Here is a 26,202-nt window from a genome sequence, read left to right on the forward strand (position 1 = left end):
GGTCAGACTATGCCTTGGCCAAAGGCCTGGTGGAACAGCTCTGTCTTGCAGGCCCTGCGGAAAGATGTCAAGTCCCACAGGGCCCTAGTCTCTTGTGACAGAGCGTTCCACCAGGTTGGAGCCACAGCCGAAAAAGCCCTGGCTCTAGTTGAGGCCAGCCTAACCTCCTTGTGGCCTGGGACCTTCAAGGTGTTTTTATTTGAAGACCGTAAGTTCCTCTGTGGGGCATACCAGGAGAGGCGGTCCTGTAGGTATGAGGGTCCTAGGCCGTATAGGGCTTTAAAGGTTAAAACCAGCACCTTAAACCTGATCCTGTACTCCACCGGGAGCCAGTGCAGCTGGTATAGCACCGGGTGAATGTGATCCCGCAGCGAGGACCCCGTAAGGAGTCTTGTCACAGCATTCTGCACCCGCTGGAGTTTCTGGTTCAGTCTCAAGGGCAGCCCCACATAGAGTTAGTTACAATAATCAAGCCTGGAAGTGACTGTTGCATGGATCACAGTGGCTAGGTCGGGGCGAGAGAGGTAAGGAGCCAACTGCTTAGCTTGGCGGAGATGAAAAAATGCCGCCTTTGTTATAGCTGCAATCTGCGCCTCCATGGAAAGGGAGGTGTCGAAGATTACACCCAAACTCTTAACGGACGGTGCTGGCACCACTGGCTACTAGCAGCAATGGGTACACTCTCCCTCCTGTGGCAGGGAGTTCCACAACTCAACCGTGTGCGGCTTGGAGAAGGACTTTCTTTTAGCTGTCTCAAATCTTCCAGCATTTCGCTTCACTGGGTGTCCATGAGCCCGAGAGGCAATGCCAGCTTTGTACAATCACAGAACTGTAGGGTTATCAAGTCCAACCCCTGCAATGCAGGAAGCAACGCAGCGCGCCTCTGAATGCCATTGCATTGCACTGGACATTGCATTGAAACGGATTTGAATTTGTTAAATTGTATGGAAGTCAATATGTATGGAAGTGAGAGCTGGACCATAAAGAAGGCTGAGCGCCGAAGAATGGATACTTTTGAATTATGGTGCAGGAGGAGACTCTTGAGAGTCCCATGGACTGCAAGAAGATCAAACCTCTCCATTCTGAAGGAAATCAGCCCTGAGTGCTCACTGGAAGGACAGATCCTGAAGCTGAGGCTCCAAGACTTTGGCCACCTCATGAGAAGAGAAGACTCCCTGGAAAAGACCCTGATGTTGGGAAAGATGGAGGGCACAAGGAGAAGGGGACGACAGAGGATGAGATGGTGGGACAGTGTTCTCGAAGCTACAAACATGAGTCTGACCAAGCTGCGGGAGGCAGTGGAAGACAGGGGTGCCTGGCATGCTCTGGTCCAGGGGGTCACGAAGAGTCGGACACGACTAAACAACAACAACAACAACAACAACAACATGAAAGTCAATAAAAATTTATGGGGAGAAAAAGAAAGCACCGTATGCCCCTCACCTGCTAGTATTTAACCGGAGATGTCCGGGGCTTAACTGGGGAACTTCAGAACGCATCCCATCGGCTCTGCCACTGAGCTAGGCTCCAAATGTTTTGACCTGCATCCGTTATTTTGTGGCCTGGAGATGTTTTGGAGAGCAAAGACAAACTCCTGGTATGTCCCGCAGAGGACCCTAAGGTCCACGAATAATAATAGCTTAAAAGTCCCGGGCCCTAAAGAAGTCAGACTATCCTCCACCAGGACCAGGGCCTTTTCAGTGTTGGCTCCGACCTGGTGGAATGCTCTGTCCCACGAGACTAGGACCCTGCAGGACTTGATCTCCTTCCACAGGGCCTGTAAGACAGAGCTATTCCGCCTGGCCTTCCATTTGAATTAGCCTGATCCTCTATTCCCTTCTGGGACGCGGGTGGCACTGTGGGTTAAGCCACAGAGCCTAGGGCTTGCCGATCAGAAGGTCGGCGGTTCAAATCCCCGCCACGGGGTGAGCTCCCGTTGCTCGGTCCCTGCTCCTGCCAACCTAGCAGTTCGAAAGCACGTCAAAGTGCAAGTAGATAAATAGGTACCACTCTGGCAGGAAGGTAAACAGCGTTTCCGTGTGCTGTTCTGGTTCGCCAGAAGCGGCTTAGTCATGCTGGCCACATGACCTGGAAGCTGTACGCCGGCTCCCTCGGCCAGTAAAGTGAGATGAGTGCTGCAACCCCAGAGTCGGCCACGACTGGACCTAATGGTCAGGGGTCCTTTTACCTTTTACTATCCCCTTTTCCCTTTCCTTTTCTATGAAGAAACCCTTCTGGGACCCACATTTAAACTCTTCCCTGGTCTCCTTCCTGGCCCTAGTAAGACCAACTTGGCCAGCTAGCCCTGGTGATCATTTGATGTTTACTGGCTGGGGTTTCCCCCTGCCACAAAATGACCCCTGAATTTTTTAATTTTATTGACACTGATGCTGCATTTTATGCTGTTTTTATGCTTTTTTAAAGTCACATTTTAACCAATGTTTTATATTTGCTGTTAGCCGCCCTGAGCCCGGTTTTTAAACCGGGAAGGGAGGGGTATAAATAAAAATTCATCATTATTATTTATTATGAACTCTGCTGCCGGCCACCTCCTTTCACCCCACGAATGGCCAGCAGAGCGGCTATTAACAATTCCATTTCTGGGTTGATGGCAGCATTGCCCCACTAGGAAACAATGAGCCTCATCATCACATCCGTGGCACACATCTGGAGGTACAAAGGAATGAAGAAGAGATTCAGCAGCTGGCGCTAAACCCGGTGCGAATATCGGAATATAGCAAACGCCTTCCCTGCTGATTTACGGTCATGAGACCGAACTGAAAAATACAGAGCTTGTATCTAAATATATGCACTAATCAGCCTTCAAATAGACACAGCCGTGTGCCTGCCCTAAATTATGAGGCTGCAAGGCAAGCAATATGCCTGTTTAATTGCTCCAGGTCAGCATTCCCCAACCTGGTGCCCTCCAGATGTTTCAGCCTATAAATAGGGCCAGCGAAGGGTTGCAGATGGATGTGGTATCAGTGGTGGTCCAAAACATCTAGTGGGCTCCAGGTTGTGGCAGGGAGGCTGCTGTGGAGATTAGGGACCATTTTGAAAGATCAGTTCCGATCAACAGTCGGACTTTAAAACTGTACAGTGGTACCTTGGTTATCAAACGTAATCCATTCCAGACGTCCGTTCTGAAACCAAAGCGTTCTGAAACCAAGGCATGCTTTCCCATAGAAAGTAATAAAAAATGGATTAATCCGTTCCAGACTTTTAAAAACAACCCCTAAAATGGCAATTTAACATGAATTTTACTATCTAACGAGACCGTTGATCCATAAAATGAAAGAAAAAATGTACTGCAGTCACACAATCAATCAATCAAACAAACAAACAGTAGATGAACTGGGTTCCACACAGTCACAAAAACAAAACAAAAAAAGCCGCAAAAACAAAAACGTGAAATAAATAGCAAAAAACAGACAGGCCTCAGCACTGTCAACAACACTTAAAACGGAAGTGTGGCAGTCAAATTGGAAGCGTAACACTCAAAACGGAGCACATTTGGCTTCCGAAAAACGTTCGTAAACTGGAGCACTTACTTCCGGGTTTGCAGTGTTTGGGTTCCAAGTTGTTTGAGTACCAAGGCGTTTGAAAACCAAGGCACCACTTAGTTGTCTTCCTGGCTGCTTCCAGTGACATGGAGAAAGTAATCTCTTTTTAGCAAATGGCTAATTTCTAATGCAGAAAGGTTGGAAATCAAATTAAAAGCAACTTTTGTTGCTATTTATGTGATGATTTTCAAAAATCATTCCTAACGCCGTATTTTCCCGTATGCGAATATCACAGCGGGGTTTGAAGTGTAAGAAAAAAGCAGGGTATATTAAGAAACATGTTAGAGGGGATGAAATTAGATGAGACGGAACCTTAAAATGTAACTATGCAATCTGAGTTATAAACATCGATGTTGGATGAGAGGGAAGTCACTAGTTTTGCTGAACTCGAATATAATTGTTGAGTAACAAATGTAACTTGCTATATAGAAGAATAGGAATAAAATAGGATTGCAAAAAAAAACACACCAAAAAAAACCCTGTTGTGTATTAAATGGCTGTGACCCACCCTGGGACCTGAGGGTGAAAGACGGGGTAATTAATTGAAATAATGGCAATAATATTGATATCTAATCTGAGGCAGGAATTCAGGGTATTGACCTACAAGGGGAAACTCAGCACGGAAGACTCAATTGTCTGTGTGGATCATGAATAATGAGGAATCTGCTGACAGCGCAAAATCTATGAGGAAAGTCGCTTCCATCTATATCTGGAAACGGACACAGAAAGGAGGATGGAATGAGGAAGTCACATCAAAGGCTCGTCTCTCCTACGCATCCCTGAGAAAACCGCGAGGAGAAATTTTGGCCTCTCGGGGGTCCATTTCCCGTACTAATAAGTAACCGCAGCGTGAGGCGAGACCAGAGAGGGATTTTGGGTCACGGTCCCTCCAAAATATCTTGTTTGGGGGGACAAAGATGATGGTGCCAGCTCCTCCAAGGAGCTGTTAAACTGTGAGGACCGATGAGGATGCTAAACGGACCTTGAATAACCCATTTCTTGGAAGAGGAGTTGTGCCAGTTTAGAAAAACACCTCCCGGGGAATTCTGGGAACTGTAGCCAAATGGGCCATTCTCTGGCCAAAGAGCAGATTAAAAGCAGAACCACCGTATTTTTCGCTCCATAAGACACACTTTTTTCTTCCTAAAAAGTAAAGGGAAATGTCTGTGTCTTCTGGAGCGAATGTGTGGTCCCTGGAGCCGAATTGCCTAGGGGCAAAAAGCAGATCATGCTCCTTTTTTTTTTTTTTTTTTTTGAAAGAGGGAAGGGAGTGTTGAAAGGAAGCAGCTGATCGGTGGGATCAGGAGAGAGATAAGGGACGCTAGAGATTAAGGAGGGTGCCTGGGAGGTAAAAGCCCATGGATCCTCAGGATTTTTGCATTGGGTCACCCCAAATTCACCATCAGATCACATAGCAGGTCCATGGCTACAGCTTGCACCAAAAAAATCACGCATCCACTGTTTTCTGGGGTTGCAGTGGTGCAAAAACGTGGTTACAAAGCACGGATCCACATGGGTTCTCAGGATTTTTGCATTGGGTCACACCAAATTCACCATCAGATCACATGTCTGTGGCCACAACATGAACCACAAAAATCATACATCCACTGTTTCGTTCAGAATATTTTTTTTCTTGTTTTCCTCCTCTAAAAACTAGGTGCGTCTTATGGTCAGCTGCATCTTATGGAGAGAAAATTACGGTATTTGCTCTTTAGCCACCGCGCCAGGCTTCAGCTGAGGGTAGTTGAAGGACATAAAAAGAGTGTGTTCCCCAGCTTCCAGGATTACAACAGAATCAAGGAGGCACAGAATTGCAAGGGTTCCAAGGGTCATCTAGTCCAACCCGCTGCGATGCCGGAAGCTGAAGCGTCCATGACTGATGGCCGTCCAATCTCTGCTTAAAAAGCTCCAAGGAAGGAGAGTCTGTCACTTTGCATCCCACAGTCAAACAGTGCCTACTGTCAGAAAGTTCATCCTAATGTTTGGTCGCAATCTCCTTTCTTGCAACTTGAAGCCATGGGTTCGAGTCCTACCCTCCAGAGCAGGAGAAAACAAGCTTGCAACATCTTCCATGTGGCAGCCCTCAAGATATTGGAATATGGCTATCCTATCTCATCTCAAAATTAAAAAAAATTCATTCCAGTAGCACCTTATAGACCAACTAAGTTTGTTATTGGTATAAGCTTTTGTGTGCATGCACACTTCTTCAGATTCAGGTATCAGAAGGTCGGCAGTTCGATTCCCCACAACGGGGTGAGCTCCCGTTGCTCGGTCCCTGCTCCTGCCAACCTAGCAGTTCGAAAGCACGTCAAAGTGCAAGTAGATAAATAGGTACCACTCCGGTGGGAAGGTAAACGGCATTTCCGTGCGCTGTTCTGGTTCGCCAGAAGCGGCTTAGTCATGCTGGCCACATGACCCGGAAGCTGTACGCCGGCTCTCTCGGCCAATAAAGCAAGATGAGCGCCGCAACCCCAGAGTTGGCCATGACTGGACCTAACGGTCAGGGGTCCCTTTACCTTTTACCTTACCTCGGGTTACAGCCGCTTCAGGTTGCGTTTTCTTGGGTTACGCACCCGCCGAAACCCAGAAGTACTGGAACGGGTTACTTCCGGATTTTGGCAGTTGCGCATGCGCACTAAATCGCGCTTTGCGCATGCGCAGAAGCACCGAATTGCAACCCACGTGTGCGCAGACGCACCGCTGTGGGTTGCAAACCTGCATCCCGCACGGATCACGTTCGCAACCCGAGCATCCACTGTAATTTATAAGTGTAAACTGCTTAACTAATATTTGCTGGTATTTAATGATACAGTTTACTAATAGACGACTGAATATTGCTTATTTTATATAACTGGTTTATTTTAAAGTTATTGTGACTTTTTGTGTGTGTATTGGTTCAGGTTGTTAAGATTACGTGGTTGTTTCTCCAGCTTGCAAAGCACCATACAGAAACTTAAAAGTGAAATGAAATACCGTATTTTTTGCTGTATAAGACTCACTTTTTCCCTCCTAAAAAGTAAGGGGAAATGTGTGTGCGTCTTATGGAGCGGATGCAGGCTGCGCAGCTATCCCAGAAGCCAGAAAAGCAAGAGGGATTCCTGCTTTCATTGTGCAGCGATCCCTCTTGCTGTTCTGGCTTCTGAGATTCAGAATATTTTTTTTCTTGTTTTCCTCCTCCAAAAACTAGGTGCGTCTTGTGGTCTGGTGCGTCTTATAGAGCGAAAAATATGGTAAAATTGACATAGGGACTAGACTTCTGTTGATGCAGCCTAGAATATCATTAGCTTCTCTCTTTTTTTGCTGTTGCAAAAAAAAGGGGTGGGGGAGGCGGTTTCACGGACTTGACGACCTTCTGGCTTAATCCCAGCTTCTGAAGCACTTTGAAAGAGCTATATAATGTTGTGGGATTGCAGTCGCAGGAAGAGCCAGCGGCGGTGTCATTAATAATATTTAAAAAAAAACAAAAAGCCGTGTGGAAAGCAGAAAGCAATCCAGGAAATCCGTCTGTTGAAATCTATCAAGGAGGCACAGGAAATATTTCATTGTGAAAAGAGAGAGAGAGAGAGAAAGAGATTAAAAATATATCTAAGCATCATTTAAACATGGGATAGCGCAGCAGGTAGAGGCATGAGGCTCTGAATCTCTGGGCTGTGGGTTCGAGTCCCACGTTGAGCAAAATATTCCTGCATTGCAGGGGGTTGGACTAGATGACCCTCAGGGTTCCCTTCCAGCTCTGCAAGTCTAGGATACTAACAGCCAACTCTAGTACAGATGCAGGCTGGGAAAGATTTTGACTTTAAAAACAGGAAGGTGCCAAAAAGACGAAGAGAGCCGGTGTGGTTTGGTGGTCAGAGCTGCGGGACGAGGACCTGACCCAGGGTTTCTGGGCAGCAAAAGGGGTCTATATGCTGCAGATGCATGCCAAAAGGCAGTGCCGTCTAGTGGTTGGAGCGCTGGTCTGCAAGTCCTCTCTTCAAATCCCCGCTCAACCATGAAGCTCACTGGGCAGCCTCGGGGCAGTTGCTGTCTCGCAGCCTAGCCTCCCTCGCAGAGTTGTTTTTGTGGGTGTTGTTGTGAGATTGAGGGTGCAAACAGTGGCGTAGCGTGGGGGGTGCAGGGGGGGCCGGCCGCACCGGGCGCAACATCTGGGGTTAGGGCAAATCCACAGGTTAGGGGGCGCAAATCCACGGGTTAGGAGGCGCAAATTACTTGCCTTGCCCCGGGTGCTGACAACCCACGCTACGCCACTGGGTGCAAACCTGGGCTATAAATACAAGCACATATCGCTCTGGCCTCTGACCTGGGCTCAACCTCCTGGGATACGGCACTTCCACAAAAGCCTAATAATAACACAGGGGTACCTTGGTTCTCAAACTTAATCCGTTCCGGAGGTCTGTTCCAAAACCAAAGCGTTCCAAAACCAAGGTGCGCTTTCCCATAGAAAGTAATGCAAAACGGATTCATCCATTCCAAACTTTCAAAAACAACCCCTAAAACAGCAATTTGACATGAATTTTACTAGCTGGCCACAGTGATCCATGCGACGGTTACCTCCAGGATTGATTACTGTAACTCGCTCTATGCGGGGCTGCCCTTGAAGCTGTCCCAGAAACTCCAGCGGGTGCAGAATGCTGCAGCGAGGCTCCTCACGGGGTCTCTGCCATGGGAGCATATTCACCCAGTGCTTTTCCAGCTGCACTGGCTCCTGGTGGAGTACAGGGTCAGGTTCAAGGTGCTGGTATTGACATTTAAAGCCCTTCATGGTCTAGGACCCTCGAACCTACGGGACCGCCTCTCCCGGTATGCCCCACGGAGGACCTTCAGGTCCATAAATAGCAACACCCTAGAAGTCCCTAAGGAAGTCAGATTAGCCTCAACCAGAGCCAGGGCCTTTTCAGCACTGGCCCCGGCCTGGTGGAACGCTCTGCCTCATGAGACCAGGGCCCTGCAGGATCTGATTTCTTTCCGCAGGGCCTGTAAGACAGAGTTGGTCCGCCTGGCCTTTGGCTTGGAGCCAGTTTGATTCCCTCCCCCTCTTTCTTTTTCCTTTTCCTTTCTCCTCCTGCGATGAGGCTACATTTTAATATTTTAATGTTTCAATATTTTAATGTTGTATTTTAATTTTGTTTTTAAGTTGTATTCATTCAACTTGTTTTTATTATTGGTTGTTAGCCGCCCTGAGCCCGGCCTTGACTGGGGAGGGTGGGGTATAAATAAATAAATAAATAAAATAATAATAATAATAATTATCTAACGAGACCATTGATCCATAAAATGAAAGCAATAAACAATGTACTGCAGTCACACAATCAATCAATCAGTAGCTGAACTGGGTTCCACACAGTCACAAAAAAGAGCCGCAAATACAAAAACGCAAAATAAATAGTAAAACCAGACAGACCTCAGCATAACACACAAAACGGAAGTGTGGCACTCAAAACGGAGCACGTTTGGCTTCCGAAAAAAGTTCGCAAACCGAAACACTTCCTTCCAGGTTTGCAGTGTTTGGGTTCCAAGTTGTTTGAGTACCAAGGCGTTTGAGAACCAAGGTACCACTGTACCAGCAAGGCCACACACTGCCTATCCTTTAATCCCGGAGAGATCACTTCAGTGCCGCAAACACAGCGATTTGACCTCACCCTCGGAGGCACACTCCATTGCCTCTCGAAACAGACGGATGTCAACAACAGCAGCAACAACACAACCTCCAGGACTGCCTCTCCCCATATGAATCAGCCTGGACCCCTGCAGTCTCCATCAGAGGCCCTTCTCCGTGTGCCCCACCCAAGGGGCAGAGGGCAGCCACACAAGAACAGGGCCTTTTCGGTGGTGGCTCCCTATCTTGTGGAACGCTCTCCCCAGGGAGACACACCAAGCACCATCATGGCCAGCCTTAAGATGGCAGGCAAAGTCCTTTCTTTTCACTCAGGCCTTTGGTAATTAAGCTGCCTCCTAAAACGGGGTTCAACTTTTAATGGGATGGGCAGGACTCATCCTAATATTTTTGGGTGAGTGCTTTATATATGCTGCAATCTCAAGAGCGGTTTAACAATCAATCCCTCTTGCCTGGGAACTCTGCGGAATGGTACCTCTGCGGGTGTCTTCAAACAACTCTCACCTGCCTTAAAAAACTACATCTCCCAGAATTCTTTGGGGGGAAGAAGGCATGTCTGTTTAAAGTAGTATCACAGTGAAAGGAAGAAAGTGATGCAGAAATCTTTCGCCCAGTGTGGGGCTCAAACTCACCACCCCGAGATTAAAGAGTCTCCCCCAACTTATGGCAAGAAAAATTGACAGACTATGCAGAACTGGCAAAACTGACATATAAGCTACGGGACAAAGATAACTGTGACTTTAACGATGAATGGGAACCCTTTACAAAGTACAGTGGTACCTTGGGTTACAGACGCTTCAGGTTACAGACGCTTCAGGTTACAGACACTTCAGGTTACAGACTCCGCTAACCCAGCAATAGTGCTTCAGGTTAAGAACTTTGCTTCAGGATGAGAACAGAAATCATGCTCCGGCGGCACGGCAGCCCCATTAGCTAAAGTGGTGCTTCAGGTTAAGAACAGTTTCAGGTTAAGAACGGACCTCCAGAACGAATTAAGTTCTTAACCCGAGGTACCACTGTATCTGAAGACGCAACAAAGCGAACTGGACTCCTTGGCAGGTTTTGAATAAACATTCAGAAACCTTTCATTGGTAATTATTATAATAATTATTATAATAATCAGCTAAATAGTTTGAGGATCTATACAACTGTGTAACATGCAGAAAACAGCAGTCTCAGAGAAGCCAAAGACTGGAACTGAGGGAAGTCGGGGGGTGGGGGCGGGTGGGTTTTGTGGGGGGAGGAAAAATGGGGGGGACGGACAAGGATGATATGTTTTTGAATAACATGTCTTGTTTTAATTTTGAATAAAAAAAACTAAAAAAAAATTAATTACAAAAAAGAGATTACAGAGTCTCATGCTCTTAAACGTAGGGTCCCTGAATGTGGCCAGTCCACCAAGCGTGCCCAAATGCCATTTTTCAGCCTCCACGTCATCGCAACAAAAAAAATATATCACAATGTGCAGCTAAGAAACTGCGAGTGAACTCCACGTCCCAGTGAGCGGGGCAGTCAAGCTGTGCTGAATTAAATGCCAATAGACTTTTAGAAAGGATAATAACCCCCTTGGTGGAAGAAGGAGAATGATTCCCGCCCCCCCCCGCCCCCCCGCAGGCCCCCTGCGGAGATCAGATGGCTCCTTCTCCCTTTCTCCGTGCCAAGAGGAGAAACCACCACCTCCATCCAGCCTCTGGCGCACTTTAAATCACAGAGATACAGGATGAAGGAAGGACAGGGGTTTCACATGCAAACCAACTTCTCTGCCCCAAGGAAGGGAGGAATGCAAGAGGCAAGCATGAGAAAACACAGGATTGTCCCATTCCAGATTCCACCTATACAGTGGTACCTTGGTTCTCAAACTTACTCCGTTCCGGAAGTCACATCCAAAACCAAAGCGTTCCAAAACCAAGGCACGCTTTCCCATAGAAAGTACAGTGCTACGTCAGGTTAAGTACTTAATTCGTTCCGGAGGTCCGTTCTTAACCTGAAACTGTTCTTAACCTGAGGTACCACTTTAGCTAATGGGGCCTCCCGCTGCCGCTGTGCCGCCGGAGCACGATTTCTGTTCTCATCCTGAAGGAAAGTTCTTAACCTGAGGTACTATTTCTGGGTTAGCAGAGTCTGTAACCCGAAGCATATGTAACCTGAAGCATATGTAACCCGAGGTACCACTGTAATGCAAAATGGATTACAGTGGTACCTTGGGTTACAGACACTTCAGGTCCATTTCGGTTTCCCTCCTTCCCTCCCTCCTGCAATGCAGGAATATGAAGCTGTCCCATACTGGCCTCGAACCTGCAACCTTGGCGTTATCAGCGCCACGATCTCTAACCAACTGCGTTGAATATGCAAAGCAAATCCCTCCCAATGAGAATGCACTTTCTGCATGCTCTTTTTACCAGCACACGGATTTTTATTCACACTCCCTCCAAGCGAATGCATTTTTTCGCTTGGCTGGAAAAATACATTGCAAAATGTGGAGAAATGTGCGTTTTGAAAGATGTTTGTGCTTTGGTTCACCTACTGTTTCACAAAGCATGGACTGGGCAGGTTTGCCTTTCAATGCGAGCTGCTTTTACATAATTTCGCCCTTGTCCGAAACCTGAATTAGATGGGCCCCAGGATGGATGCAACATCAGGTCCATTTTTTAACAATCTTTTTTATACCTCTGTAGGCAAATATAAAGGGACGCAGGTGGCGCTGTGGGTTAAACCACAGAGCCTAGGGCTTGCCGATCAGAAGGTCGGCGGTTCAAATCCCCACGACGGGGTGAGCTCCCGTTGCTCGGTCCCTGCTTCTGCCAACCTAGCAGTTCGAAAGCACGTCAAAGTGCAAGTAGATAGATAGGTACCACTCCAGTGGGAAGGTAAACGGTGTTTCCGTGCGCTGCTCTGGTTCGCCAGAAGCGGCTCAGTCATGCTGGCCACATGACCCGTAAGCTGTACGCCGGCTCCCTCGGCCAATAAAGCGAGATGAGCGCCGCAACCCCAGAGTCGGACACAACTGGACCTAAGGGTCAAGGGTCCTTTTACCTTTACCTTTAGGCAAATATAAAACTTTAGGGGTGAAACACTAGCTGCCCTCCTCTCTGGGGCAAAAGACCTTCGGAAGAGAGATGGAGGGAGGTCTCTGATGGGTGAGCACTGTGACTTCCTACATGCAGTCACAAAGAAATCTAGTTTATCCAAGCTTACTGCAAACTTGCAAAATTACAACCTCAAAGGGCATAAAACATGCAAATTCTACAGATGAACTCTGCGAGAAGTCCTTCCTTAGAATCATAGAGCTGGAAGGAACTAAAACGGTCATCTGATTCAAGCCGTTGCAATGCAGGAATCTTTTGCCCAGCATGGGATTCGAACCCGCAACCCTGGGATTAAGCGTCTCATGCTCTACCAGCGGAGCTATATGTACGTGTATATGCATATATGGAAACCTTACGTTCAATACGTGTGAACTTTATCTTAAATCCCCGTTTATTTTCACATTCCTCTGCATTGTCACTAGCCTGCTTTCGAAAAAGAAACCGTTCCTCTCTGTCGCACAAAAACAAAATACGAAACCGAGAAGCATTGCATTCCTTCCCACAAAAAGATACCCATATGCAGGAATGTCGAGATATTAAAGAGGTTTTTTTAAAAAATATATAATAATAATAATAAAACCTCTGTTCGCTTTTGCATGACAATGGGCAGAACATTAGAAACAACAGCAAATGCAAATGAAACAGAGAGAAGGCCGTCAAAACCCCCTACAGAGGAGTTGAAAACTCTCCTTTTTTTTCATCCAATGTTCTAGGCACAAAATCGGCTACAGCCAGCCAACGGATTAACACTTTGCGGAGACCTTATATAGCAGTCCAGGGAACTATTGCTGGCAGCGTTCACACATGACAGCACCGAGTCCAGCACCACGTGGCTCCCCTCTCTTTGGGCGCAAGCAAACTCCCGGGCCTGCCCTGGCCGACGCGCAGAGAGAACAGCCAAGCTGGCAGAACCGTCCTGCGACTGGGCTGGAGGTGGGAGGAACTCAGTGGCTGAATGAATGCGTTCCCCCCCGCAATTGCGGGAGAAGTTTCACGCATCCAAAACCAGGCCGTCGGAGGAAAAAGCCAGCATGCAACTCTAAGCGCAAGGAGATCACAAAATCAAATGAACTGCAGGGCTGGAAGGGACTCTGAGCATGATCCAGAATATGCAGCTAGTTACCCCATACGGGTATCGAACCTGCAACCTTTTGTTCTTTTGTGCAGAAGAGCGTTCAAATCACACCGTTTCCCTACCCAGATTCAGCTACAGGCACATAGAAAGCTGTCTTGTAATAATAATAATTACAGTAAAAACATAATGGGGGGGGGAACCAATTTAAAATACAGGTTAAAACGCAATTTAAAATGCAGCCTCATTTTAAAAGTAGCCCATAGATCAAGACCATAAGGGGAGGGAAACATAAGGGTCAGACTGAGTCCAAACCAAAGGCCAGGCGGAACAGCTCCGTCTTGCAGGCCCTGCGGAAAGATGTCAAGTCCTGCAGGGCCCTGGTCTCTTGTGACAGAGCATTCCACCAAGTCGGGGCCAGTACTGAAAAGGCCCTGGCCCTAGTTGAGACCAACCTAACCACCTTGCGACTTGGGACCTCCAAGGTGTTGTCATTTGTGGACCTTACTGAATAAGATGCTTTGTCCATCTAAATCAGTTTTGTCTGCACTGGCCAGCAGCGGCTCTCCAGGGTTTCAGGCCTGTGTTCGAAATCCCCCAGGTGGCAGGAGCGACTGGCATGGGTCCACTTGCAACCACATGGAGATCTCTGGGCACAAGGTTGGCCGACTGATATCTCCACCTGGCTGCCCCCCCCCCAACTTTCTTAAGCAGGTCAGCTGAAGAGCTTACATACTGCCTTTACAGTGGTACCTCGGGTTAAGAACTTAATTCGTTCCGCAGGTCCGTTCTTAACCTGAAACTGTTCTTAACCTGAAGCACCACTTTAGCTAATGGGGCCTCCTGCTGCTGCTGCGCCGCTAGAGCACGATTTCTGTTCTCATCCTGAAGCAAAGTTCTTAACCTGCGGTAATATTTCAGGGTTAGCGGAGTCTGTAACCTGAAGCGTCTGTAACCCGAGGTACCACTGTATATCTAACCTTTTTCTCCAAGGAATACATGGTTCATTCCCACCCCTCAGTTAATCCCTACGACGACCCTGCAATGTACCGTATTTTTCGCCCTATAGGACGCACTTTTTCCCCTCCAAAAATGAAGGGGAAATCTGGGTGCGTCCTATGGGGCGAATGCAGGCTTTCGCTGAAGTCTGGAGAGCGAGAGGGGTCGGTGCGCACCGACACCTCTCGCTCTCCAGGCTTCGCGGACCTCTCCGCAAGCAGTGGGAGCGCTCCCGCTGCTTGCGGAGAGTTGCCGGCATGCTGAAGCCTGCGCGCGCTGAGATCAGCGCGTCCAGGCTTCGTGGACCTCTCCGCAAGCAGCGGGAGCCAGCGCTGGGCTCCCACGGCTTGCAGAGAGCTGCCTGTTTGGGGGCTGGGGTCGGGGGAAGCTCGGGCCTCCCCTGCCCCCGCCCCGCGCCTGGGGGGAAAATAATTTTTTCCCCTTTATTTCCCCCCCAAAAAACTAGGTGCGCCTTATGGGACGGTGCGTCCTATAGGGCGAAAAATACAGTAGGTTAGGAGGCTGAGACTGACTCCAAGGTCACCCAGTGAGCTTCATGACTTGATTGAGGATTCGAACCCGGACCTCCCAGGTCCTAGTCCAACACTCTAACCACTACACAATCCTGGCTCCCTAGAGCCCTTCCACTAGGGGGCAGCTCTATAAATTAAGTCAGTAAATAAACATGGGGCAAGCCCAACATCACTGAGAGAAGGATCTGAAATATTTCCCAAGAAATTTGCATTTGTTTTATCCTGGATTGTTTTAGTTGCTGTTCCGATGTGTTGCAAACCACTTCTGATATTTTTTCTTTAAAATATAAAGTGGTATGAAAATGAAATTAACAACAACATCCCACTGCAGGGGAGGAAATGTCACCAAGACACCGTAGTGACCTTAACCTAGGTTTAAGGCACCATGTGGTGATTCACTTATATACAGTCATACCTCAGGTTACAGACGCTTCAGGTTGCGCGATTTTGGGTTGTGCACCGCGCTGAACCCGGAAGTACCGGAACGGGTTACTTCCAGGTTTCGGCGCTTGCGCATGCACAGAAGTGCGAAATTGCGCTTCACGCATGCACAAAAGCGCCAAATCACGACCCGCACATGCACAGATCTCGGGTTAAGAACTTAATTCGTTCTGGAGGTCCGTTCTTAACCTGAAACTGTTCTTAACCTGAAGCACCACTTTAGCTAATGGGGCCTCCCGCTGCCGCCACGCCGCCGGAGCACGATTTCTGTTCTCATCCTGAAGCAAAGTTCTTAACCCAAGGTATGACTTCTGGGTTAGCGGAGTCTGTAACCTGAAGTGTCTGTAACCTGAAGCGCCTGTAACCCAAGCTACCACTGTATCTGAATTTCTAACACTGATTCCCAGTCCTTCCCTGGGAAATTGAACCCGCAACCTCCTGCATGCAAGGCAGATGATGTACCACGGAGCGATGCCTCTTCCACAAAGGCAGGAATGATATAAGGCAAGGAAGAGAACGGTTCTCTGGACCTATGAGGACATGTGAAAACTGGAGAAAAGTGTCCTGGGCACACAGACACCACAAGTCAGCAAATATCGCAAGGCTGTCCTTGCACAGTTCCAACGCTTCAATGGGAACTGGGTTTCCCGGAAGGAGAGCTAAGCTCTTTGGATAGAGCTAGGCCTGTGCTTCCTCTAGGAAGCTCTTATCCCGACATCAAACCTCTCAAGATCTTCGCCACCACAAGCCCTAAGCATGTCAACCGAACACGGAGGAATAAATTGCTTACTCTGCAACCAGGAATTTTGGGGGAGACGGTGGGTTGCAGCCTTACACCATAAAACACTGATATTGGTGCAGCCGTCTCGGGTCCACTTGTGCATGAGTGCTAGGACTGATTTTATAAATCTTTTTTTCTCAATTTGATCCTTTTACACTATGGTTACCAGATGTCCCCGTTTCCCAGGGACAGCCCCCAGATTTACAAATCAGTCCCATGACAAAATCCATCTATTTAGTAGGAAGTTGAAAAAATTCATTAAAAAAATCTGGTAACCTTATTTTACACGGCTTTTTACGTACCGTGGCATTTTATGCACTGTGACTTGGCGTTATTTTTTTATTTATCATAGTTTGGTAATCATTGCAATGTTTAAGAGTGGATTTCTGTTATTACTTGCTGGCGTTTTGTGAATTTTATTGTGTGCTGTTGTATTGAAACAGATGGTTGAATGCCACTTGATGTTAAGCCTTTCATTCTAAAGTTATGTTTCATTACAACTTTTTGTACAGGATCAGATCATTGCAAGGGGCGTGAGTACAAATTAAAAGCGAAATGAAAAATGAAGTAACATCTGGACAGCAGCACAGACCCACCAGATCGCAGATGCACATGGTGTTTCCACACAACAGTTTCCTCTCCAGAACCAACCATCTCCATGCAACTTTTGCAAGGAGGCCGGGATCCTTTCCCAAAACGTTCCACTGACAACCAATTCCGTCGTGCCAATCATCTCCATCGGGAAGTCAGTTTCCAGCACAGCATGTTGCATTTACAGCTGCACCAAAGCTCAGCCCCTCGCAAAAGCAGATGGGGACTCCCAACCCCACGCCACTCAAGCCCAGATCTTGCAACTCCATCTGCAAAGGTGCAATCCTCCCTCCAAACCAAAGACAAAAGCTCTTAGCCCCTACCAAATTAAAATATCTTACAACTCACCACTTGCGGCTTGCTCCTGGCCAGGCCGGCGCCCGGCTCCTCATGATGCTTCGGGCACCTGGGCAGTTTGGGCTCAGACGTGGTCGGCGTGGCGGGCGAAGATCTGGGCGTATCCACCAAGCCGGCGGAGGGCGGCTCACCGAGGGCCAAGATGTAGTGTTTAGTGACATCTTCCAAGGAAGGGGTTTGGAGGACTGGGTAGGGCTTCGCAAGCAGGCGAGGGAGGTCCGGCGTGGCCCCGGGGACGTTCTGGCTCAAGGGAGGGGGGGTGTTGGCGCCCGCGATGGGGATGAAGGTGGCAGGCTCGCTGGCATGGCGGGTGTGCTTGGAGGGCGGCCTGGCTCTCCCCAGAGCGGAAGGGGCGACGGCGGGGAGCAGATCGGGCTCTTCCGCCCGGCCCTCCTGCGAGCTGGCCCTGTTGCTGCGCTTCTTCGAGCTTCGGCGGACGATCCTGGGCGACAACACCTCGGCCAGCTTCGGGTCGAAGCCGTAGCTCGGAGCCACGTCGGTCGTGTCGCCCTCTGGAGCCGCCGGCAAGATGTGCTCGGACTGGGAGTACAGTTTCCCCCCGTCGGCCTCCCTCACCTGGTCCGACAGGATGGGCTCGCTGCTGGACGGAGGGATGCTCTGGTCCATCTCGCTGATGGGCTCTCCGGGGCCATCAAAGCCGGCGCCGGACAGCTCTCCGCGACGGCTGGGGTCGCTGAACGACTTCTTCTTGATGGTCTTCCCATTGCCCTTCTCGTCGATCACTTTGTCCAGGGCGCCGGGCTGGCTGACGATGTTTTGGATCACGGTGCTGTAGTCTTTGACGCCTTCGCTGCAGACCGACAGGTCGCTGGCAGCGCTGGCGGCGCACTCGGAGAGAGCGACGGCAGAGGCCTCCGGCATCCCCGACTTGGAGCTCAGCGACCCCAGGAGGTTACTGTCCACGGAGAAGTTATTTGCGTCGTCCGTGAGGGAGGACCTCCTGTGCGGCATGGGGTCGCTCAAAGACCGGTAGGCCTCGCCGTTGGAGTCGCCGTTGCTCCCGCTGCTGGACTCGGAGGTGCCGTTCCCCACCGAAGGGAACTTCCTACGCCGCCGGAGAGCACTGGGCGTAGATGGCGCCTCCAGCGCCGTCTTGGTGTTGGGAAGGGCCTCTTCGGCAGCGCCCAACTTCTCGCTGTTCGCTTTGGCTGTGTGGTTTGGAAAGCTCACCGCGGACAGGCCGCCTTCGCTTCCTCTTTGGTGCTTCCAGGCCGCAACCGACGGGTTAAGGTAACTGTAGGCAGGGCCTGTTTCGGGCTCGGTTACGATGCCTTCGTCCGTCATGCTGGATTCAGGACCCGAGAGTTCCTCCAAGGACTTCCCGCCAGACAGGTTCCCTTCGGAGTCCGCCTTCCGCAAACCCTGCCCGCGGCGTTCTTCCACAGCTGTCTCCTTCCACGTTTCCAAATCCTCTCCTTCGCCTTCCGCGCTTCCGACGTCCTTTTGGTCCAGACCGAAGTTGTAATCGTGCTGGGAGCCGATCTTGCTTATCTTCTCAAAGACCTGCCTGGCTTCTTGGATGTACTGGTCTTGGATGACGACCGGCAACTCGCCGTCCTCACCGCCTCGGCCAATTCCATGGCCGCAAACAGCCTCTTGGTCGCCGGCGTTGGTGAGGAGGAGCTCGGAGGAGCTCTGCTTCATGGCGCTCTGGTGGAAGAGCCTGCGGGGAACGGGTTTGTCCGAATAGGTGAAAGACTTGGCCCGCCTCAGGGTCGCCGTGAGGTCTTTCAGAGTCGGCCGGCTGCCGCCCGGTGCCCAGCGGTTTGGCGGCTGAGCCTCACTTTGGGTTCTACCTACCAGTTGCTGTCCGGCAAGGCCATACTGGTAACTTCTGCACCTGCCGCCACCAAAGGCCTCTTCTTCCTCCTCCTCGAGTTGGCTGGCTCTGCCGTCCTTCCTGCCGGCCTTCAGATCCGAGAGGTCCGACTTGAGGAAGCTGAGCAGCGCCAGCGTCTCGGTCGCGATATCCGGGTTCGACATGGACTTCCTGTTCCTGGACTTCTCCGCTGCCTCCAGGCCGACGCCGCGCAGGTTCTCGTACGGAGGGAAGTCCTGCTTGGCTCGGACGATCCCCAAGGGGAACTTGGGGCGGGCGCGCACCTGAGCCTGCAGCCGAGCCAGGCTGTCACTTTGGTTGAAGCTTGGAGAGCGGAACAGGCCCGGACCCCCTTGTGAGCCCCTGCCTTGGCCAGGCCAGGAGGCCCCAAACTGGTCCTCCTCTTTCAATGTCTCGGTGCTGGAATACCGGCTGCTGCTTCGCGACCCGCAGGGGCTCGGGGAGAAGGGGGGGATGTTCACTTTGGAGACTCGGGAGACGAGCGGGAGAGTGGGCGCCGAGGATAGGGGCCCGTGGGTGCTGAGCAAGGAGCTGTTGCCACTGCCGCCACCTTCCAGCAGGCCTCGACCCAAGATAGGGCCCTCGCCTGCAGCTTTGGCCTCGCCCAGCAAGCTGGCGGTGGCTGAGGCCTTGACCTCGGGAGACGGCCTAGTCCTTTCGTCAGAGGGCAGAGAGAGAGTCTGCGCCAGGTCCTCCTGGGCCTTGAGGTACCACTCCATCCCCGCCACCAGCCCATCGCTGTCTGAGGCCTGTTCTTGAGGAAAGGGGTCCTTCTTTTTCTTCCGGAGCGAGCGCTTCCTGGGGGCGGCCAGGCGGTTCTCCTCCTCGCTCCCCGAGGACCTCTCGTGGGGAGATCCGTGCCAGCCGTTGCCGCCAGGGGGGGAGCAGGCAGCCGGCTGGGGGGCCCCCTTGGGCCTGGCCATCAGCTCCTCCTCGCTGCTGGAAATCTCCCCTGGCCTGAAGCTGCTGCTTCCACCTTCGCCCAGGAGAAGGACGGCTGGAGAGGAGGAGGAGGAAGAAGAGGAAGACGAGGAGGCAGCTGGCAGCAGCGTCCAACTATGCCAGGAATGTAAACTCTCCCGAAGTTGCGGCGGCGGCTGCGGCAACTTCTCCGCCTCGGTCCGGGGGGCGCCCCCGGCGGGCAGGCGGTGGGTCCGAAAGGGGATGCAGCTGCGCGGGGGAGGCGTCGGGGGGGCCTCCCGGCGCTGCTCGGCGACGCGGGGCCTCTCTTCCTCCCTGCGCCCGGGCGCCGCCCCATCGGGCAGGAGGCGGGGGGCGCCGTCCATGCTGCCCGGCAGGTGCCCCAGCTCCCCGGCTTGGTCTTGGGGGGCGCGCGGTGCCGCGCCTTCCTCGACGGGGTCGCCTCGGGGGCCTCCCTGCTGCTGCCGTCGAAAGCCGTCTCCGAAAAGTTTGCGCATCTCGGTCACGCTGGGCCAGTCGAGCGCCGCGTCTCCGCCTTTGGGGGGCTCGCTCAGTCCTTTCCCCCGAGGAGGCGGCGGCGGCGGAGGCTGCTCGGCGGCGGCTGCCGGCGTCTCATCGGCGGGCCGAGCCGCCTGGTCTTCCCTGGCCCCGGCGCAGGTGGAGGAGCCTCCTCTCCCCGCGCCCGGCTCGCTCTGGGGCGCGCAGAAGCGCCGCGAAAGTTGGCGCACCGACGGCGACAGGCTCCGCAGGGCTCGGCCGCCCGGCAGCGGCGTCGGAGGAGGAGCAGGATCCGGCCCGGGAGAAGGCGAGGAAGACGAGAGCTTGGCGACGCTGCGGGAGACGCTGAACGAAGCAGCTCGGCTGGGCGATCGCCGTCCGATGGGCTGTGCTGGCGACGGCGGCTGCTGCTGCGCCCTGGCGCTTGGAGGCTGACCCTGGCACGGCTGGGCGCCCGGGCGCGCCGCCGCCTCCCGCTCCCCCCGGGGGCCGCCGATGCCGCCGCCTCCTCCGGCCCGCTCCTCGGGCCCGATCCACCTCTCGAGGCGCTTGCACGAGGCGCTCCGGGAAAGGGGGCTTCTCCTCCCGGCCTCCCCCTCCGCCATTGTTTTTACGCGCCCAGCTTTCCAAAGCCACCCCCGGAATCGCCCCCTGCCTGGCTCCCCCTCTCTCTAAACCGTCCGGGGCACCGCGCCGGCGCCCATCCGCGCTTCCTTTCCGCCGTGCAAAGAAAGTGGGGGCGGCCTTTTTTGGTGGGGTGGAAGCGGCAGAGAGAGAGAGAGAGGCAGATCTTGCAGCAGCCAAACTTCCAGGCAAGTTCGCACAGTTTTGCAGTTCAGTTTTAAGCGGGGCGGGTGGACGGCTGCAGCAGCAGCCCGCGCTGGATTTTGCAACAATGCACAAAAAGGGGAGGAAGGGAGATCGCAGCCTTGCAGATTCGCTTGTTCCTTTTGCTCGATCCAGGCTCCCGGAGGAGGTCCAACCGCCGTTTCCCCACCACCCGCGACCCGGACTTCTGGTTCTTTTCCTTCCCAGAAGAAGAAAGGAGATCCCGGTGGCTGGAGAAGCGGAAGGAAAGCCGAGGGTGATGGTTGCGACGCCAAACTTTCAGGCCCAGGAATCCGGCCGGCCCGTCGGATTCAACGAGAGAGCCCCCCGCCGCATCTCAGTGCAGAGTAGACGAAGAAGCGACCTTCCAAGTATGCGCAGGAATTCTCCGGGGTTGGGGGGTCGGGGGGCCCTTCTCGCCGTCGTGCATTTTTAAAAATAATAAAGTAATATGCAAAAAAAATAATTTTTTTAAATGGTTGCAGGAGCCCCCGGCGGCGTTGCAAACGGCATCCCGTTTTACTCGCTCCAGCCGTTTGTTTGTTGTGTTTATTTTTGCGTTGTTCTTTTTTTCCTCTGCCTTTTTTTTTTTTTTTTTAGCATTTCACATAAACTTTCCCCCTCAAGAGGCGTGGTTTCTTCCCTTTCCTTTTTTTTAAAAAAGGAAGAAGAAAAGGGGGATGGTCTTTTGCAAAGTCTCTGGGAACAGGGAACATTTCTTGTGCAATTAAAAAGGGAGAGGGAGGAGGAGGAGGAGGAAACGAGGAGTCACCCCCCCCCCTTTGTCTCTTCGGAAGGGATATTATATTTCGACTTCCAGGTCTTGCAGCCGCGAGACCCTGAAACCTGCAGGAGGAGGCTTCGCAACCGCCATCCTATGCAAGGTTCGTTTCTAGGGGCATAGGATCGGGTTGTGCCAAAGCGAGAGTCGGTTCTGCAAACAAGCGCCCTTGCTAGGCACAGGAGAATCATAAAAATGCTTGCTGGATCCGACCTCAGGACTTATCTAAGCCAGCATCTGGCTTCCCATAGTGTCCCGCCAGATGCTTCAAGGAAGAAAGCCCGGAAGCGATTGCTCCCTCTACCAATTGCTCCCCAGCAAACTGATACTCAGAGGTAGACTGCTCCTGTACAGGGAGCTCCTCTGTAGCAATAGCCGTGACAAAAAGCCATCGGTGGGTCCGTCCTCCGTGGATTTCAGTTTGGCTGCGCTGGTGGTGCACCCCAGCGGGAGCGTCTCCTGCACCGAGTTGCCCCCAAAGCGAATCTCCAGCTGGGTTATGCCTTTGAGGTTTGTCAGTTCCCGTTCTCTGTTTAGAGGATGTGGCTTTCTGATCTGGGCCAAATCAGAGCTCTTCCTTTCCAAGGCTCCCTCCGTTTTTGAGGTAGCAAGTCAGGAATGGAAAGGGTCTGATCTTTGCTCCCTCGGCTGAAGTCGGTTCCAAAATTCCCATTGACTTTAATGGGCTAGGATTGCAGCCAAATATTTTAATAGTGTTGTTGCTTTTAACTCGTAAGGCCTGGGAAAGCCCGTTTCCTCTGGAAGCAATTTGGGCACCATCTACCAATTAAACGCTAGCAACTGTGCAGCTGTCTTCACATTTGTGCATATACCTATGTGTATATATACATGTTTGCTATCTTCCCTGCCTTTCTGGGGTAGGATATAAATAGGCCCATTTCACAGACAGGAATCGAGAGTGAAAGAAAACGTTTTGACGTGTTAGGCTAGGGAACCCTTTGGCCGAACCAGCATTTGAATCCAGATCTAAATGCAAACTTTCAGCTGGTGTTTTTGGAAGGAGCAAATGAGAGCGCTGGGTGTACTTTTAAGAAATGTGGTTTATTAATTTTACAGAACTCTGTTCTCTTCTTGGGCTTGCTGTATTTTGAAGAGCAGAACTGAGGACGCGAGGACGGCCTTTCAAAGCAAATAGATGCAATTGGTCTCAAATTTTACCCCTGAAAAAGAGGGCATGTTCTGGGGGGAAAGGGGACACATGGCAACCCTATTTGAATGCAATGACTCTGCTCTAAGGTATCCCTGCTTAGCATAGGTATCTTTCATTGAAGACACAAACATTGGCTTTCAAGTGGTCCGCAAGGCTGCAAGTCAAATAAATGGACTTTTCATCAAGCATGAATGAGAAGGTACAGTTCCAGAGGTACATTTTCCTCTTCACTGGAAAAGCTTCACCTGTTGGTTTCTGCCTGCTGTATGGGTATTTTTTAAAATAAAATAAAATTAGAGCACTGTTGCTCATTAAAAAAAACACTTTTGCACCCATAGGAGTCAGCTCTGTGTTGAAGGCAGACCAAGCAGTTAAACAGGTGGGTGCATTAGCTTGCAAGCACATGTCACTTTTGAAGCACCCTCAAAGCACATTCTTTCCCTCAAAGAATTCTGGGAGCTGTACGCCTTGCAGAACTACAGTTCCCAGAAGCCTCTTCTCAAACTACAATACCCAAAATTCTTTGGGTGTGTGTGTGTGTGAAATGTGTTTTAAATGTGTATAGTGCATACGTGGTCCTTGTCCTCCTCCTCATTTAATCTCCACAACATCCCTGTGAGGTAGAATAGGCTAAGAGGCAGAGGTTCACCCAGGGAGAGCATTGCCATGGACAAGTGGGGATTCGAACCCTGCTCTCCCGGATCCTTGTCTGACTCTCTGACCGCTACACCATACTGCCTCTCATCCCTCAATACCTGGAGGGCTCAAGGCTGGCGAAGGCAGCTCTGATGAATTCACTTATCTGAAATAAATTATATCATACTCCTTTGTATCGCATTCTCCGCCCTCTCTTGTACTTCCTGCACCAGATTTTGGGCTGTAAGCTATGTTGGGCCATGTTTGGCTGCAGGGGCTGATGGGAGTCGGGGACCGTCAAGTGTCTGTAAGAACACAGACTGCCTGCCTGGGGTAGCTCAGTTGGTAGAACACGAGACTCTTAAATCTCTGGGTCGTGGGTTCGAGTCCCGTGTTGCATTACAGGGGGTTGGGCTAGATGACCGCCAGGGTCCCTTACAGCTCTATGAATCAATGAATCCCCATCGCTGCCCTGTAATATACCCGTGACTGGGAGGGCGGCATCTCTGTGGCCTGGGGCTTCTGCTGGGCTGGCTACCACTTCCGCATGGTTCTGGCAGGTCCCCTGCGAAGGTTCGTCAGGAATGAGCCATCGAGGCATTCCAGGAACACCCAAGACTGTTGCCTGCTGTCAATGAGTTACTGATTAAAACCTGTGCTCCCCATCTCTGATCTGAACCGATGTTCTCTGCTGGTGGCATTCGCTGGTTACACTGTAACCAAACAGCATCTCCCGTAAAATGCTCCAATGTCTCTTTTTTGGGAGAGCTAAACAGCAGTTCTTCTGGTCCACACCAATTTTTTTATGGATAAGAAATACATCGGTGGGGACGGACGACAGCAATTCCTAGCAGCTTCTCTGAGGCTTTTACCCGTTTTCCGAAATAGGACGTCCCTGTTTTCATCAGAGAAATGTTAGCACAGAAAGGGATGTGGGTGGCGCTGTGGGTTAAACCACAGAGTCTAGGGCTTGCTGATCAGAAGGTCGGCAGTTTGAATGCCCGTGATGGGGTGAGCTCCCGTTGCTCAGTCCCTGCTCCTGCCCGCCTAGCAGTTCGAAAGCACGTCCAAGTGCAAGTAGATAAATAGGTACCGCTCCGGTGGGAAGGTAAACAGCGTTTCCGTGCCCTGCTCTGGTTCGCCAGAAGCGGCTTAGTCCTGCTGGCCACATGACCCGGAAGCTGTACGCCGGCTCCCTTGGCCAATAAAGCGAGATGAGCGTCGCAACCCCAGAGTCGGCCACGACTGGACCTAATGGTCAGGGGTCCCTTTACCTTATTTTCACTAGAGAAATGTTGGAGGGAACATCTCTTATCACAAAAACGATGGAGGGCGTGTGAGCTGGCTCATAGCCATTGAAACCTTCGGGTACCACCACACACACCCCAGGAGAAAGGCAAATGAAGTTAGGGGTCAGGTGGGGTCTGGGGAGTAGAAGGGAAAAGGGACACTAGCAGGTCATCCTCTCCTCAAAAGTAGACCTCTGAGAACCACTCCTCACAAAACCCTGTGAGGTAGGACTCTAATGACTAGTGATGCATGGAAGTGAGAGCTGGACCATCAAGAAGGCTGATCGCCGAAGAATTGATGCTTTTGAATTCTGGTGCTGGAGGAGACTCTTCAGTGTCCCATGGACTGCAAGAAGATCAAACCTCTCCATTCTTAAGGAAATCAGCCCTGAGTGCTCACTGGAAGGACAGATCGTGAAGCTGAGGCTCCAGTACTTTGGCCACCTCATGAGAAGAGAAGACTCCCTGGAAAAGACCCTGATGTTGGGAAAGATGTAGGGCGCAAGGAGAAGGGGACGACAGAGGACGAGATGGTTGGATAGTGTTTTAGAGGTTACCAGCATGAGTTTGACCAAACTGCGGGAGGTAGTGGAGGACAGAGGTGCCTGGCGTGCTCTGGTCCAGGGGGTCACGAAGAGTCGGACACGACTAAATGACTAAACAACAACAACAATGCCTACGGAGCTGGATAATTTCTTTCAGCCTGGGTTTCCCATGTGCAACCACAACCACGCAGATGCTCCAATGTGCTGTTCGCTTCCTCTAGCAGCAAACTGCCTTTATCAAGCAGTTGTTCCCTTACCTTTCCCGCCCCGACCTGGCCACAGTGATCCATGCAACAGTCACCTCCAGGCTTGACTACTGTAATTCGTTCTACGCAGGGCTGCCCTTGAAGCTGTCCCAGAAACTCCAGCGGGTGCAGAATGCTGCAGCGAGGCTCCTCACGGGGTCTCTGCCATGGGAGCATATTCACCCAGTGCTTTTCCAGCTGCACTGGCTCCCAGTGGAGTACAGGGTCAGGTTCAAGGTGCTGATTTTAACCTTTAAAGCCCTTCACGGCCTAGGACCCTCGTACCTATGGGACCACCTCTCCTGGTATGCCCCACGGAGAGCCTCAAGGTCCATAAATAACAACACCCTAGTGGTCCCAGGCCCTAAGGAAGTTAGATTAGCCTCAACC

At 51.2% G+C, this 26,202-nt stretch overlaps 1 protein-coding gene and 1 long non-coding RNA gene across 2 annotated transcripts in view; one reads left to right on the forward strand and one right to left on the reverse strand.

The window, feature by feature from the left end:
- ARHGEF17 (Rho guanine nucleotide exchange factor 17) overlaps positions 1 to 21,834 on the reverse strand; it is a 182,783-nt gene extending 160,949 nt beyond the window's left edge. The window contains exon 1 of the mRNA XM_077926899.1: positions 17,029 to 21,834. Within this exon, the coding sequence (XP_077783025.1) occupies positions 17,029 to 20,922 (3,894 nt within the window). The 5' untranslated portion in view covers positions 20,923 to 21,834. The remainder of the gene's footprint in view (positions 1 to 17,028) is intronic.
- Positions 21,835 to 21,859: 25 nt separating this feature from the next.
- LOC144327454 (uncharacterized) lies at positions 21,860 to 23,927 on the forward strand. The gene is made up of 2 exons (XR_013392500.1): positions 21,860 to 22,029; positions 23,004 to 23,927. It is a non-coding gene; the product is annotated as an uncharacterized LOC144327454 (long non-coding RNA).
- Positions 23,928 to 26,202: the final 2,275 nt, after the last annotated feature.

Source organism: Podarcis muralis, chromosome 4, assembly GCF_964188315.1.
Source record: "Podarcis muralis chromosome 4, rPodMur119.hap1.1, whole genome shotgun sequence".
Taxonomy (NCBI): Eukaryota; Metazoa; Chordata; class Lepidosauria; order Squamata; family Lacertidae; genus Podarcis; species Podarcis muralis.